The 18,016-nt window shown below is 34.8% G+C and overlaps 2 protein-coding genes across 7 annotated transcripts in view; both read right to left on the bottom strand.

Moving 5' to 3' along the window:
- The window catches only part of LOC118733785 (mucin-19-like), a 106,241-nt gene extending 94,089 nt beyond the window's left edge, over positions 1-12,152 (bottom strand). The window contains exon 1 of the mRNA XM_036463349.1: positions 12,042-12,152. Coding sequence (XP_036319242.1) covers positions 12,042-12,066 — 25 coding nt within the window. The 5' untranslated portion in view covers positions 12,067-12,152. The remainder of the gene's footprint in view (positions 1-12,041) is intronic.
- LOC118733783 (furin-like protease 2) overlaps positions 10,098-18,016 on the bottom strand; it is a 742,634-nt gene continuing 734,715 nt past the window's right edge. For all 6 annotated transcript variants that reach the window (XM_036463341.1, XM_036463345.1, XM_036463343.1 and 3 more), the window contains one exon: positions 10,098-12,889. In XM_036463341.1, the coding sequence (XP_036319234.1) occupies positions 12,083-12,889 (807 nt within the window). In that variant the 3' untranslated portion in view covers positions 10,098-12,082. The remainder of the gene's footprint in view (positions 12,890-18,016) is intronic.

The raw sequence follows: 18,016 nt of genomic DNA, 5'->3' as shown, positions 1-18,016 counted from the left end.
ATTTGCTGAGCCTTCATATGCGAAAATCTGAAAGAAAAACAACGAGTTTATGTACATTTATCTTATATAGCTAAAAAAAATCAGGAAGTACCTACATTCTCTGAAACTTTAGTTGTATTTTTAATTTAAAATTTATTTTCTAATGTAATGAAACTACAGAGAACGGAGAAAGCCCGGGCTGTTTCGGGCATAAATAAAAACATATTTACGATCCAAAAGTGGATTATATTCGCACCCTATTACCCATTTTTCTAGCGTGAGGAACGTTTTCAGGGCTATTTTGGGCCCCTACGGGATACCGCAGGCTTGTGTGGAGCAAAGATTATTTGGTGCAAGGACTGGAGGCGTTGCCGAATCATACATTTTAGAATTAGGAAATTATTTTTATCGATAATTTCATCGATAGTTCTCAAGCTCTTCCTTTCCCCGTTCGTCGCAATTCTTGTGAAGCGGAGATATTTGCAGTTTCCTCTTAAGCAAACTATTAAAATGCTACAAAATCACAAAATCAAAGTTTTCCGGGTTCGTATGGTTTCCTTTTTCCATCGTAAGGTGTTACCACGTGGTGTACCCTTCATTTTGTGTACTACAACCAAAGAACTATACTTTGAATGTATAAATAAAATTCAAATTTTAGGAAATTTTAGACCAATGGGGTGATGTAAAAATTCCAGGTGTAGGCCATAGTCAGTACTTCATAGTCTATAAAAAGTGTTTGTTCCAATTAGCCACCTAAGTTCCTTTTTGTATAGCCAACCCCTTATTGCGTTCCCAAATTTTTTCACCACAACAATCAAATTAAGTGCTATCCGCACGCTGCTTGACACTTTTCAACTGCAATTGAAGCGTGTAATCAAATCTGCCAATTCTCGCTTACACCCACTCTACCGCCCATTCTGTGAATGAAATTAGCATTTTCTTCTTGTGGGTGGCAAATGGCAGTGAGGATAATGAACGAAGGTTTCAATCCTGTGTCGAAGCTACATTCTTACATATGTATATATGTATGTATGCACATTTCATTTGCGTACTTTGTTTTTTCAGCCGCCTTTCGATTTGTTGTTGAACAATGTTTGATTGTTTACATCATTGTCTATGTTATATGTATGTATGTGTGTGCATGTGTATGCATGTATTTCTGTCCCTCAATCCGACTGGTTGCGTGTCAATACATACATAGCCATGTTGACAAAACAGGGGCAGCCCACTGTGGCATGCTTCTCAACAGAATACCGTTGTAGCTGAATGAATGCCTGTCCAAATGATTGTTTCTGCCTACTAGTCTGTCGTTCGCCTGTCCATTTTTCCATTAAAATGCCACGTTACGCCTACTTACTATGCAAATTGATTGTCATGCCACATAAAAATGTCATTTCAATGTCAATTGTATTTGTGATTGCGCGCAGAAAGGAGTATTGCAAGCGCGTGCCTATGCAAATCCATTGACATGTACGTTGGTATATGTATACATATGTATGCAAATATGTATGTAAATACATGTGTTCATATGTATGTTTAAAGGGAATCAGCTAACTTAGTGTGCAGGTGGACTTACGCCTGCAATTGTTGCCAATTTGCTGTTGTAACCTCGGTAATGTTTTTTTTTACAGCTACATTGTTTTATATCTTCTGCCAATCCAGTTTGCTCTACTTCAGTTTATTACGCTGTTCAATTTGCATTGATGACATTCAACATCGTAGTCATTACAATGTTTCGCTCTTGCTTACTTAAATTTAAAATATCCATCCCTACATACAATACAAATCCCATTATTTGCTGTGAACATCCTTGCTATACATGTCACGGGCAGCTAAAAAAATTTACTTCAAAGTTAAACCTCTGCATGTGTTCACATGTAAATACGTCCAACTATCCGCTTTAATCTTTTAAATTTTTCAGGGTACATTAACTTTTTTGTTTGTCAAATGCAACCGCTTAAGTTTTTGATGAATGTTTTGTTGGGTTGTGCTGAATGCATGTACATCAGGGTGTCTCGTCCAGCAGATTTTTTGAGCTATACTATCGCAAGAGGTATAAAAATTTGCGTAATTATAAAGTGTAGGTAATATTACGCTGAAATGATATTTTGGAATACTATACATTCTCTTAACGTTCTGTCAACCTAGATTAGCTGTTTAGCCTATTAATTCTAATATTTAGTTCAATTTCTACACCACTAGATATGTATAGCTTAACCTTAATAAAATTAAACATTTCAGCAAGTGATTTCTTTTTTGAAAGTATAACAATAAATTAATAAACAGAATAGATATGTCGACTTAAAAGTTCTCTTTGAATCGGACTAAATCGATGGCTGAGTGGAAGATCGACCTATCTCGGCAGCCAGTTCGAAAAAGCTCTATCTCAAAAAACTTTTCAAGAACGCCCTATTTCAGAACTCGTTTCAAAAACGCCCTATCTCAACTGTCGATTCAAAAACGCCCTATATCAGCATATTTTCAATACATTTTGAAGTGAGATAGGGCGTTTTTGAACCGAATTTTGAGATGAGGTGTTTGTCAATTAAATTCTGAAGTAGGGCGTTCTTGAAAAGTTTTTTGAGAAAGAGCGTTTTCGAACTGGCTGCCGAGATAGGTCGATCTTCCACTCAGCCATCGAAATGTTGATGTTAATGGATAACTCATTCGCCATGGCATGCGGCATATTGATTATACACATATGGGTATTTCTAACGGTCGTGAACCGTACGTTCGTACAATTTTGAAGTTCAAAAAACAATAAAAACATAAATTTGTATTAATTTGTTTTTATGTTTCAATAGCATTTTGCTAAGCATATGTATCTTTGGAGCAAAAGGGATGATCTTTCTATTTTTATTTTTCAATATGTTAGCAGCAAACAAGCGGTCGCGAACGTGCGAATAATAAGATAGAATAGAAGTCGCTTTTGGCTGCAAATTCAATAATGCAAAAAACTGCGATATGGCACCGAATATTCTAAAGCGATCAATTTTATATTAAAGTGAAATAAAGGTACTTCCTCCTAACTAATTGCGCATTGAAATATCTATTAGTTTTTTATTTATAAGCTTAAGTACCATCATTTTGATGCCTTCTATGAACATGAAGTGGAAGTGAAGAAAATACTCACATAATGTTTTCCAAAATGATCAGACCGTCGAGCTATCCTAAGTTTTCGAGATATCCGACTGAAATTTATAAAGCGAGTGTATTTTTAAATTATATTAATAATTTGTCCGAACCATCAAAATCGGTTCACTATAACCTATAGCTCCCATACAATTGATTGTTCATTTTAGTTCTCGGTCCTGGTTGACTATTCTGTTGAAATGCTCATATGGTCTTTAGTTGTGTCTCACTTTAATTGATTTTAAGTACTAAAAAATGTTGATTTGTGGGTAATTTATACTTCTCTTTGGGTAATTAAACGAATTGAAAACGTCAACGCTGCATTGAATCATTGTTACATCTTTACAATGCAATAATCTAATACCTAACACTGGTTTACAGCAAAAATGTTATATAGATGCCACTATCCAATTCCGATGTGGAATTGCTCGGTGATCTCGGAAATCAAGATATATTATTTTCTAACTTATCGAGATATTTGCATTTTATCGTTGTTCAGCTTAAAAAATAGTGGTTTTACTTAATCACGTATATCTTTCGAACCATTTGAATAATCCTAATACGGATCGAGAAACGGGAAATTAAAGCTTATACAATTCTCCATAAACCGTATATACATCACTTTTTGCTATCCCAGATAGTTTCTGAGAAATTATCTAATCATTTCTGACACCTCTTGCTTTCAATGCATACTCTTTACCAACTCAGGTGTACGCGGCGTATGAGTAACACTCTTTTCTGCTCATATTTCGCACAAAACATTCTTGGGCATTTTCATTTGACCAATCATTACTATCGTATTTATCTATCGATTTTCTTCGTTGGTAGCTTGATTTATTTTATATTTTCTCTGTGAAAGTTTAAATTTTTCCATTTTTCATCAAAAAAACAAAAAATCTGGAATGATTAATTATTTAATTTCTCAGGTAGTGGCGTCAGGAGAACCAAACCAAAATTAAAATTCGTGATCCAGTGTAATCAAACTACAAAATAGGTATTCTATATTTCATACAAAATATTTTTTTCCGCCTTTTCGCCTCTGAGGTGATTTCCTAGATGATCGTATATAAGGCCGGCTTCACCGAACAATTGCTCACTCCAAACTCTACTTTAGTTTAGTTCTCCATCAATCGAGAAGGTTTTCATCTACAGCTGTCTTCAAGCACGAATAGGTTTTTTAAAAATTTACCATCATTGTGCTAATGCAGATTTGTTGGAAATTGTCCGTCCCAATTTTCAAGTTCGAAAATCATAGCAGATTACACGACCTAAAGATGTGAAATTGGTTGCAAAACTATAAAATATAAAGTTTGAGCCGGATTGGTGGTCATTTAGAGCTTCCGTATTAAGTCTTAGATGACCCAAAAATCGTTATACACAAATTTTAATAGTACGTACACAAGGGAACAACTGTTTAGGCTGCTTTCGATAAACTTGTGTCAGCTTATTACGAATTCATAGACAGACAGCTTCCATCAGACTTACTTACTCTTACATACTTACTCTTTTGAAATTTTTGCCACTCGTTGTCCAACTTTTGCAATTTCTCTATGCAGTGCTGTTCTTTTTGCACCGTAATATGTGCTTTAGAACAAAACCGTGTCGAGCTCGTCTTCTCCAAAGCTTTTTCTGTGCTGCGACCATTCAGTAATTTATGTACGTTCTGAACATCGGTAACTAGGTCGCCATTGTTGTTCTTACAGGAGTACGCCCTGGTCTTGAAACCTTCCATAAGTCGCCTAACTCTCTGGTAAAATTTTGTCTCGCTTCCCTCTTCAGATCCCTATAGCGGTCGCAAATAGCACATATAGTGTGACCCAGTAGGCGGCGTCATTTTCTCTGCAGCTTCTTGACACTCCCCATCGTACCAGTTTTAGTCAGACGCTGCACAGTGTTTCGACTATATGGAGGTGGAAATAATAGTTAACCTACACCGATTTTGTTGAAACTTGACATGCACTCTAATTTTACTTAGAGGACACTTGTGGGCGGAAACATTAAATTTCATCCGATTTCGATGAAATTTACTTTGTAAACTCTCTTCTATTAGAATACCTTAAATATAAAATATGGGGAAGATTGGTTGACTAGAATGTCTACAACTCGAAAAAATATGGGTTCGGTAATTATATGTGATGGAATTTCGGTAAATTTTTTTTCTTGCTGTTTACTCTCAGAAAACAATGGTTTTACTTAAACATTACATAGGCGTAAATATTCTCCTGGCTCCCAGCGCTCGGTGTGATTTTTCAATTGTTCGAAAAATTCTTTTCGCAAAATAATGCAAAAAGAAGCTGAAAATCGAAAATTACATATATTTGCAAAGTCGCGCGAAAAGATCTAATTACATATATATTCGAAAACTACATAAAATTCTCTTAAACATGCGTTGGAAGATGCTCGGATATTTCCCAATAGGAACAAAGATTCTTGTTCTGGGACCAAGGACTCCAGCCCCAACTCCTTCTAGAGTCTTGGAATCATCTGTGTACCAGTGCATTGTGCAATTCTGAAGTAATCCCTCGTAGGCGGGGTCCCTCCAGATTGCCTTGCTGCATAACTATATCTTGAATCTCTTCTCAAATACTATGGTTTTTCCAATGTCATCTCTGGTGAACAGAGCAAGCGGGAGCGAGGACCCTAGCTTCTCCATATTGCTACGGGATATTTCCATTCCTTTTCCACACCCCTCTCTAGAAAAGCTAAGCAGAGTTCTTTTGGGTACTTGCTCTATGGTTATGTGAAGAGGCTCGAGTTCGTGGACTACTACACTATAGGACTAAATATAATTTTTGCTTCCGCGTATGCAAGAAACTTACTAATTATGAGCACACCACTACTGCTGTGGTGTAGTGGTAAGCAGTGCGCGCTTCCACTCCGCAGTGCCTGAGTTCAAACCCTGGTCAAAGTAACATTGCAAAAAAATTTAGAAAGACGGTCACCCCTAGGCAGGCAATGGCAAACCTCCGAGTGCATTTTATGAAAACACAATCGCCGTTCGGAGTCGGCGCAAAACTGTAGGTCCCTCCCATTTGTGTGACAACATCAAGGCGCACGCCACAAATCGGAGGAGAAGCTCGGCCAAACACTAACGTATGTGCAAGCGCTAATCTATTATTATTATTATTATTATTTATTACTAAATTTAAAACACAATTATTCAAATATGATACGCAGTCGACTTGCATTTGTACTCACAAACAGATGCAAGGACTTATGTGTGATTGGCATGCTAAATGTGCAATTAAGTATAAAAATTATGAAATTCAACTATGTTGCTATTAAAATATTTCTTTTCGCGTGAATTTCACTTTTTGTCAAAATTCGTGGCGACTGTTGGACTTTGAACGAAACTTCATGCACGTTGAGTGCAATTATTTTTTTTCCTATACTGTGGTTCTGCTAATTGCATTTGTATTTTATTAAATTTATTAGTAAATATTCAGTAAGTGTTAGTGAACATGTTTGGTGAGAATTTTTAATACATACTAAATACATGGAAAAATTATAGTAGATACGTATATATATATGTACATACATATATCTACTAGTTAAAAACCAAACTTTAATACGAGTCATACACACAAATACACTCACATTTTAGATTTCCGCTTTTTAAATGATTCCAATTTTGTTTTTTTTTGTGTGTAATTTTATTTATTTTAACATTTACCATTTATTTACATTTAATTTACAACATTTATGAATATGCGTACATAATTTTCTTTTATACTCGTTTATATTTAAATTTATTTTCATTTGTATATGTATGTCTACGTTTATATTACGTCAAATTTTAGTTACTTAATTAGTTGAAAATTTATTTAATTTTACGCTAACTACGGTAATTAAGTTTTCCTTACTTGATTCACATTTTTCTTTTTTTTTGATTTATTTTTTCGTGGTTTTACGGTAGTTTATCATTTTATGTATATTATTTTTATTTTCATTCTATTCTAATTTTTACATTATTTACACAACATTTTTCATAATTTTTTGCTATTATTTTACTTTTGCTAATTATTTACACAAATGATTTTAATTTACATAATCAACTGCGTATTTAGGTATAAAAAAGCGATAATTCGATTTCATGCGTAATTAAAAGATCTTTTTTTCAATTGTATTCTCAATTGGGTAATTTTTAAAGTTTTCCTAATGTCATTGCAAAACAGTGCACTGAAGCAGGAAGATTTAAATAATTTTGTTATCACTGCGCAATCGAAAATATACATTAACGTAATAACCACAAATAATAGAAAAATATGCAAATTTATGCTGAGTAAACCAGAAATTTAAATTAACACATTCTTCGATTATGTATCCATTTAAGCCATTTAATATTCACGAAGAAAAATTGTAATTTGAGTAGTACGTTGGAACTATTTTACATTGGATGTACTGCCTGAAAGTATGCAATAATTAATTTAGCAAGATTTTTATTTTGCATGAATATCTTGAGTCCGTTTTAGTCTACAAATTATGGTATTCGAACGAAAACTATTCTTCACTGTTTTTTAAACTCGGCTCAAGTGAACCTAGTGCCTTTTAAATATATTAGGGTCTACCTAAAACGTCCCGGGAACTACACAAATTTGTTTCTGTTCGATAGCTATCGCTTAAGCGTTATTCTCCGTGAGTTAAGAGAGAGTTCTACTGCAATAATCAAAACACGTCCTTAACAAAATTTTAATGATTTTTAGAAAGCTTCAGTTTACTGATATTGGTAGGAACTGAAGTCTTGTGGGTAAGTACTAGAACGGGGTGCGTGATGTCAATGAACTTTGAATAACGAAGGTTTAGCCCTCAAGGCAGCAACATCGATATATCATACTTTAAGAACCGACTGTAAAATCCATCCATCATACATTCTTTTTTGCTAGATTGCATCAACTTCACTGGACCCGAGGTTTAGATAAAATTCATTTCAAATATTCGTTACCATTGGCCTCAGTAAAGAAATGAAATAATGTGCGAAGATGATCTTATGGAAATGGGTAGCGAATCATCACTAGAATCAGTAGGAAATAAATTCGATCTTTGGGCCCCTCATAAATCGCTTGTACACAAACAAAAGCGAAAAGATGATGATTTGGGTCACCCACAAGATGAAATGAGTCTTTATTTAATTTGTCAAGTCCTAGAATTAAAGCTGAATAATATCATCAACGCTTGGAAGGATATGAAAACTGTTCACCCAAAACTTTACGGACTTTCGAAAAAATTCATTTTCATGTTGCCTGCAATGTAATTGGAAACCAACAAATTGTGGCAAGCATCTTTGCGCACTCAACTAAAGCCTGGCATGTAAATGTGCTTTCAAATGTTGAGTTTGAATCAACACCCTGAATCTTTTTTTTTTGTGTTCCGAAATATGAAGAAGCATCTGTGAAGTGCAGAAGGCAATCGTACTGCAACGAAAAAAAGTTTCCAAAATTGGACTAGTCCAGGACTACCTTATGGACAGCGTTGAGTGGACCGGTCCTTTTCTAATAACACGCCAATGCTAAAAATGGCAGTTGAAACCACTGGCAGGGGAATTATGAGGGACTAGTGCTGATAATAATAGGGACTATCTGAAATACACTGCAAGTAGTCGGTTGGTAATCGACGGAGTTTACCCGGTGGCTACCGATTCATCAGTCCTGTAGTCACTCCCCCGGACTGCAGGCTATGTACATATATATGTGTGTATGTGTTAACTAAATTGTATACTCAAATAACAACAAAACTTGGGCATTAAAAAATATTTTTGCGCTAAAAAATAGTGATTAAATTAATTTCCACATGGTATTTTTTAAATGCCTCAAATTTTTTGTCATTTAAATACCTAGTGGAAATTCGAGAGCATTTCATTAATCTGTTAAAAAGTACTTAAAGGATAAAAAGAAGCTGTAATTTTTATCTACATAATTCAACATAATTACTTTACACCAGTAACAATTTTAAATAGTTCTATGAATTTTATATCGGCTTAATTTTCGATGAAAACGAAAGCGCAGAGTATGTAAGTATATGTTTTATAACACAAACAAATCTGGATGAAAGAATAAATGTTTTGCCCAAAATTAATTTTTGAGTGCATAAATGTAAAATAGAAGGATTTTCAGTGTTTCAGACTTAAAATTTAATTGATGTTTTTTTAAAGGAATTTTAAACATAAGTTATTTATATTTGTTAGCCATTACTGATCCGCAGGGTCTAAATTAACCCTTTTTAAATTTTTAAACCGATTCTCTCACTTGTCTTGGGTCCGAACAATCAAATTCTTTTACTTTCTTTTCTTCTGCCGAAAAATTAAAATTTTTTCCTCTTGGAATTTACCCATTGTAATTGGAATATTTTTTGGATAAACTTTTAATTTTCATTGTGGTTTCGGAGGAATAATTCCCCACGGAAGCAATTCCGGACAGTTCGTACAACAAATACAGAGCACTGGAGCTAGCACTTTCCAACCAACAAATAAACCGTGAATGATGTTTCCTATGTCAGTATAATTATGATGTAAAGAAAAAAATGACAAACAATAAACAATTATAAATGAATCAGCTCAGTAATTTTTTTTTGAATCCAAACAATAATTTTTTTCCAACCTTGGTACCAACCCCTGATTTTTTTTAATTTTGAGTGTTTCGTGGATGTCTGTATTTTGTACGTAGAAAAAAAAAGAAAATGGGTGGCCCATTAGTTAATATTTTGAGGACCATGCGAATGTATAAAATTAAAATAATTAATTTCCACAGACTTTTAAAATTTGCAGTGTTAAGGTTGAAGTTTGCTAAATTTCAAGCTTTAAAAAAAATAATTTTGATTCAGTTTTTATACGCTTTTAAATTGTTTGCATAAATAAGCTTTCTTTTTTAATTTTTTCAACAATTTACATACACACAAAAACTAAACATAATTTGCAAATAATAAAACTTAATTTAAAATTGTTTTAATTAAAAACGAAAATTGGTATAATAAAACAAAATTACCTACATACATACTTGAAAATACAATTTTTAACTTTTATTAAATATATATGTATGTACGTATGTTGTTATGCACGTAAACAAGTAGAGAGTAGTAAATATAAATACATATATAAATTTTGCTGAAATTCCAGTAGGGCATTAAAATGACAAACTGTATGCCATTTAAAAAATGTCATGTGGAAACAGACTTACTTAACGACTCTTAATAAATTTTAATGTAACGACATGAATTGTCACTTCAATGCCCAATAAAGATGTCGCGTTGTAGCGAACATTTGTAAAGGATATTTTGATTTTTTTATCGTCTTAAAAATAAAAAATTAAATCTGATAAAATAGACAAATTAAATACAGACATAAACCGCTTTGGAGTAAATTAGCTTAAAAATAGAATTTATTCTTTACAAAATAGCTTACTAAAATACTCATTTACATAAAATAAAATTACACAAATTGAAAGCAGTGAATTGTTGTTTGAAAAATCGAAACGAATTATTGTTTAATGCTGACCGTAAACTTTTGCGTACAAGCTGTGCGCTATGTGTTTATATATTTTTTAGAGATTTAGAAGTATTTCAATCAATGTGGAGATTCGATAGATAAGTTTACTCTAAGGTATACATTGTTATGGACATATCGTAGAAGAGTGCAAAGAAAAAATAAAAAAAATAAATAAGAGCTGTGTTCATTCATAGTCATTTTCAATGCAAATAAAACTAATGTAAACTGTACATATTTAGTATCGAAATATACCAAACGTCCGCTCAAAATGCATCAACGAAAAGTTTTTTTTGCAGACCGTGGCATTTTAACGCAAGAAAGAATGATGTTAATTTTAGTATTGCTTACTTTTGCATTCATATAGTGCATACATATCGATGATCGAGTGGAAGATCGACCTATCTTGGCAACCAGTTCGAAAACGCTCATACGCCTAGCTCAAAAAATTTTTCAACAACGCCCTATTTCAGACTTTTATTGAGAAACACCCTAACACAGAATTTTGTTAAGGAACACCCTATCTCAGAATTCGGTTCAAAAACGTCGTACCTCAAACAAAAATACACTGAAAATGTGCTGAGGTACGGCTTTTTTGAACCGCATTCTGAGATAGAGCGTTTTTTTCAATCAAGTTCCAAAATAGGGAGTTCTTCAACCAAATTCTGAAATTGGGCGTTGTTGCCGAGATAGGTCGATCTTCCACTCAGACATCGATATGCAAGTAGCAGATTAGTTTTTGCTTTCTTTTAAATATACATATATTTTGAAAAAAAAATTCAAGCAACGAAAAATGGATTTTGTGGTCGAGCAGAGTAAGTGGTTTTTGCGTTTTCTGACAAACTGGTATTTTTGGGTTAAGATACTTGTAAAGAACGTATGCGATATGTTGTTTGCTCTCATAGACGCCAAAGTTCGTACAATGCTGGGTTGTTGCAAAAAATAAAAACCAAACATCCCTTGGGTTGGTTTATTTTTAACGAAAGCAAAAACGCAAACCGCTCATTTTCAGCGCACGCTTGGCATATTGATTTTTTTTCCTTTGCATTTTGACGTTTTCGTGATGTTTTGCAGATTTCTTCTCTTTTCCACTGCATTTTCGAACACGTTACCATAATTATAATTTACGCTCTAACATTCTTACTTTTTCTAATTTGCATACACTTGCACGTCGCAGCGCGCAGACTATTATGCATGTATGTATGTATGTACGAGAATGTATATGCATATATATGCAGGTTTCCCTCAAATTATTCTCATTTCATTTTTAGTATAGTTTAGTATAGTCTCCTGCATTCGCTTACACATCTCGATTTTAGTTCGTTTTTATAAATCATTTTACTAATAAAAAGCTTTTAGCTACTAATTTTTACAACGTTTCTTTTTTTCTTATTTCGCTTTATACAAAATCACAAACGCAATTTGTTACTTGCTTGTTCGCATCACCTCGCATTACCTCGCATCATCGGTGCATCGCACATCAAGCGTGATGTCCTTCTATGTTCTTTCGTTGGCGCTTAGCACACGGTCGCCTGTCGTGGTATTCAATTTATCAATTGACGCTGTGCGTTGTTGTTGTTGTTGTCGCTGCTGCTGTTGAGGCTGCGCCTGTTGTTGCTCTTGCTTTTCGGTTCCTTTCAAAAATGGCAGCCGTGGTGGCACATTTCGGTTGAGGCTACTGCTATTACTGCTCGATTTACGTGCGAGTCGCACAATTTGCTGCAGCTCAGTCATTTCCTTAACGCTATTTGCATTTACTGTCGCCGTAGTTGCGGGCACTTTGGCATCAAACGCGCCGCCAATGCCATTTGTTAATGACTGATGTCGCGATTGCTGCTGCTGCTGCTGCTGTGGTGGCTGCAGTGCGGCTTTTGTGCCACGGCAATAGTATTCGATGTCATCGATATCACCCAGAATTGCCGGCGTTGCTGTGTCCTTTGTAGCTGTATCCTTCATCGCGGGCATTACTTGTGCTGCTGTTGTTGCTGTGGTTGCCGTATTCCTGAAGTCTACCGTGGGCATACGCCGTTCATTACCATATTCGTCTTCATCCAACGGCGTCCCCACACTCATCTCTTCGCAATCATCGTGATAATCATAAATATCATCGACCTCTTCGTCGTCGTCATCGTCATCCTCATCATAAGCTGCGCTATCAGGCAAATTAGATTCGGCATCTGTTTTTAGTAGTTTAGCTGCTGCTGCGTTGCGGCGTCCACCTCCACCGCCTCCTCTGGAGTTTTTGGACTTGCTTGGTATTTTGTTGTAGCGTGCTGTATCGCGTACGGAGCGATTGCTGGTGCGCTATATCGTGGAAGAGAGAAATTAAAGTGGAAATTATTAAATACTGCTTATCTATTGTCTTAAGAAAGTTATACATTTAAAGCTTTGCGTGTTTTTTTTTTTGAAGATATCTTACTTATGACTTAAACATTAGCTATAACTTGATTAGAAAATAAAAAGACTCGCGGATACTAAATCAGACGACTTTAGAGCAATAAGCCTTTCATAATTTTTCATAATCACTTCTGAGAATTTTGTAAATGCCGCCTATAGTTACGCTAGCACATACTGTAAAGGAAGATCCATATAAAAATGGTTCTCCATTCTTTAGCATCAAAAGTATGAGATCACTTGAAATTAAGAAATAGAACCGAGTAGCATTCCTCGACATAATGGGGACATTTAACCATATGTGACACGTAAAGTTAAAAGCGACCTACGGTCACAAAAATAGGTTTTCACTTTTTCATAGATCTTATAGTAAACGGGCCGCTCTTTCCAATGCAATAAACCGCAGCTTTCTAGCTGCATTAGTTTTTTCACAACTTCACTTCAAAGTTAGGTACTGTCACAAAAAAAGTACACAAAAAATGAAATCTGACAAACTATTCTGAAATTAATCAAATTCGCTTGAAACTCGTTACTCAGGGTTTTCGGGGTCGCTGATTACGAATCCGATGTTAGTTTTTCAAAATTAAAAATGGCGGATCCAATATGGCGGATGACTTTTTTTAAAAATTGATCGGATTCGCTTGAAACTTCCTTACTTATTTCCTTTGAAGCTACTGCATTGAGAAAAATGCTTGGTATAATACTATAACTATAATAAGAATTGGTAAGAACAACTTTAATATATATCATTAATACATATATATACTAATTTACATACATATCCAGAAATTCATCTGATTCGTAATCAACGACCCCAGGATACCCTTTAAGTATGAATTTATATGTGAATCCAATTTTTTTTTAAATTTCAGCCACCATATTGGATCCTCCATTTTGAATTTTGGAAAACGAAGGACATTTTTGAGTTTCACATGAATCCGAACAAATTTTAAATTCTTTCCGCCATATTGGATCCGCCATTTTGAATTTTTAAAAACGAACATCGGATTCGTAATCAGCGACACCAAAAACCCCCGAGTAATGAGTTTCAATCCATTAAAGCGTTCAGAAGCATCAAAATCAACTTGGTAAACTTCAAAGTCGTTTTTCTCGAAATATTTTTTTCTGAGCGTAGATCCCATTTAACTTGACGTGTCACATATAATTACTATTCCAAGTTTGGAGTCTATACATATTTAGTATAAAGGAAAGTCGAGAAATTTTGTACGCCGTAATCTCGAAAACTTCTGAACGGATTTTGACGAGATTTTCTCTCATATACTCTGTATCGGCAGGAGAGTGAACTTTTTTTACTTTGAAGTTAAATAGGGTTGCCACCTGCCAAAAAAAAACTATAAGATCCGCACCGTTCATTCGACTACAAAATACGAGGGTCAAATGAAAGGGATTGGCCTCTAGAAAATCACTAATGTTTTTTTTATAGGGTTGCCACATGTTAATAAAATTACTATATTCAATCATAAAAAGCGTAGGCATCAATTCTGCACCGTCATTGTCAAACGAAAAGATTTAGCCTCCACATGTGTAATAATGTATTATTTTTCTAAGTAGGGTTGCCACCTATTAAAAAATTAAGAGATTTTCGCCGTTCGTTGGATTACAAATTCAGATACCAAATGAAAGGGCCTGGGCTTCGCATGTACAAAAGCTTTAATTTTTTGAATAGGGTTGCCACCTGTTTAAAAATTACTATCTTCTATATATAGTATAAAGGAAAGTCTAGATATTTTGACCACGCTAATCTCAAAAACTACTGAACTGATTTTTGCGAGATTTTTAAAGTATAATCTGTATCGATAGGAATATTATCTTTGGTACTCTAAATTCCTATAGGGTTGCCAGCTGTCTAAAAAACTATTAGATCCGCATTGTTCGTTGGATTACAAGAAATGAGGTGTCAAATAAAAGGGCTCGGATTTTAGATGTTCAATAATGTATTACTCAAAAAGGGTTGCCACTTTTCAAAAATTATAAGATATTCTACGTTTTTGGACTAAAAACTGGGGTACCAAGTGAAGCGATATGGTCTTTAGTTACCAATCGTATCTTATTTAATACCTACACATCGGGGGCGAAGCATCGCGTATACGAGGCCGGCTAGTATCAAATAAATAAAACATGAGACAAGACCCATAAAATTGAAATTAACTATTACTCATACGCCATGACATTCTTTAGATGAATTATGTATAATGCGTTTGTTTTCACGAATAAACGACGTGGCACATACGCGTATTTCGAATGAATCGTATCAAAGTCGTACGAATATGCATTCCAAAACACAATGCCTGTGTAGATACTTATGCAGAGGAGCGAGTTACATGCTTCCCTGCTGCATTTGTTTTAGCTAAACACGTTTTTCGATATCAACGCGTCATATACTGAAATTATTTGGTAGCCAACCATAAATTGTTTAGCTTTATGCATAGCAATATAGTGTGCTCTTATGATTAAGCTTATTTCTTCAAAACAGCTAACCACCAGCTTACCACATGCCATGAATATTGGTAAGTACAAATAACTGAACAAACTGAATTGATCTCAATTGTATAGACAGCGTATAGTAAGACCAACTGCCCATAGCAATCAACACTGCACCGCTTAACCATTCAGGCCAATAGGCATAACATTCAATGGACCAACTAACCAACTAACCGACGATGCCAATGAACCATAACAGCGGCCAGTCAACTGTTTATGTATTCATACATCTGCACAAAAATGTGCATATGTATATATGTATGTGCATATAATTATATTTTGTCCTTTGAGTGTGTTTCATATATCCGCTGCTTAATACGTTTTTTGTATTGCCCGCTTAACATACGTACAGGAATGTACAAATACATACATACATACGTAAAATGCAAGTACATTAGAGTAGTCCAAAATTGCATGTGAAAAAATTTAAGTCGACATTTTAATGCTCTCAAACTCTAGCATTGTTCTATATCCAAAAAAAGTATACCCCAGCTTTTTTTATCTAAAAAAATAATTAGGTGTCGCTCAAAGCGCTTAAAGTTTCCCATGTATTTTATTTAAAAAAAAAAAAAAATGTTGCAGAAATGGTATCGAAACCTTGAGAATCAATATGTTAAACCGGAAAACTCTGCTTGTGTTCAGAAGACTTGAAATAATTATACCTTACTGTTTATTTAAGCACTAGCAACTGCCTGGCTTGCTTCGCAACGCCTGATTGGAACTTTTGCCTTGACCATTACAAAAATAATAGGGGTATTCTCGAAGTCTTGCACGATGCACGGATTGCATGATATGCAAAAATACTATTCCAAATTTCGAAGAGTACGAGAGCACTCCATAGCAAAGTGATAGCATGCATGGGTAGCAAGCAGCGAAATTATGTAGCAAATACAATAACAAGAGACAGCAAAAAAAAGAAGTGACAACTAGCACAGGGTCGCACTTATCTTGATATGCTATTTTGCAAAATATATATATGGGTTTCGACGTTGCATATTTTGCAGCGATAGGAAATGTTGTTTCCCATGTATTTTGTTGTGGTGTGTTTGCAAGTTATGCAATTCATGCAATCGGTGCTACGTGCAATGGCTTTGCAAGATTTGGAGAATACCCCTAATGTAATTTCCAGCAGTGAGATATCTGCAAGTATTGCAAGGTTCAAATCCACTGGAAGAAAGAGTTTTCCCGCTCAAACGGGGTCATTGATGTTCCTACCGCGTTCTTTCTACTGAAAAATAATCTAATTTTTTGCTGCGGTGTAAATACTAGTCGGACATCCCACTCGTTAGCATGCGACATATAATCACATGTCAAAGCAAAGTCTCAGAGAATACTGAAAACTTCTAGATTAAAATTGAAGGTCTGTGGGAATAAATAGGATGAGACTTATCGTTTCTAAGATATAGCTCATTAAAAATGTCACGCCTATGGGAGGTGCCACGCCCTCGTGTCAGATCTAATTTTTGTATACCCTAGGTTACGTCCGAGGTCACTCTCTATAAACCAGTTAAAGCCCCATGAAAGTCCATTCAGTAATTCCGGAGATTGGTGATTTTAAACAGACAAACAGACAAACAATTTTCATGTTTATTATGGTATATAGAAGATAGATTTTTTGGAGTTTCTGGAAAAAATAACAGGGGTATAAATTCGAACTTTTCTTCGTTCGTACCACCCTAATGTATATGCTTCTTAATGCGTGCTTGTGCTTGTGAAGAATGGTCAGCCGCGCTAATAATCCACATAAATGTCGAAATACGCAAAATGACGCACATGAATGGCTAAATAAACGCTGTCTGCCTAATTTCCAAATACAAGCGTGAAATTTTGCGTGTAATTTATGTTCTATAAATAGCGAACTCCAAAAAAAAAAAAAAAAAATTGAGGCCGATAAATGCGAAATACAGCGTAAATTTTCGATAGTTCAACTTCCTTCCTTTGGTCGCAGCAGCATTGCATTATTAGTGAAATTTGTAGCTTTGGCTAACTGACCCATCCGGTCATCGAACATGCACAATGTACATGTTGTATGCATGAACCTACCTATCGAACAACAAAAACATGCAATGCATATGCGCGTTATTAGTATGCTTACTTTATGTCTGCATTTTGATGTTGGCATGTGTGCTTTATGCGAATAAATATTTTATTTTGACCGCATTGTTATCGTAAATTAGCATAGTGAACTGTACACTGCGCTGCCCTGCCGTGCATTGTATTTGATGTGTGGCTAGTTGGTCTGCTTAGCAAAATAATGGTATGTACTTAACTTCAGTGAACCCACACAATGCAATTTTCTGAACATGGTTCATTATGTCACAGCTATTTAGACGCCTATTTTTAAGATTTTTTTTTTAAATAAATATAATTTCACCAGTTTTTGTATGCTTAATAAAAATTGTATTTGATTACCGTGATTTGCGCGTTAGAATTACTATAGCCGGTTTTAGGTGTAAGAAAAATATACTCCCAAGATATTCTAAGCACAGGAAAGCAGCCAGAATGAAATGATTGAGCTAGAATTTCAAGGTACTA

The sequence above is a fragment of the Rhagoletis pomonella genome, unplaced genomic scaffold (assembly GCF_013731165.1).
Source record: "Rhagoletis pomonella isolate Grant_MI unplaced genomic scaffold, Rhpom_1.0 Rhpom_scaffold_00002, whole genome shotgun sequence".
NCBI classification, from domain to species: Eukaryota; Metazoa; Arthropoda; class Insecta; order Diptera; family Tephritidae; genus Rhagoletis; species Rhagoletis pomonella.
The sequence above is the reverse complement of the archived record's forward strand: the minus strand, read 5'-3'. Positions and strand labels throughout refer to the sequence as shown.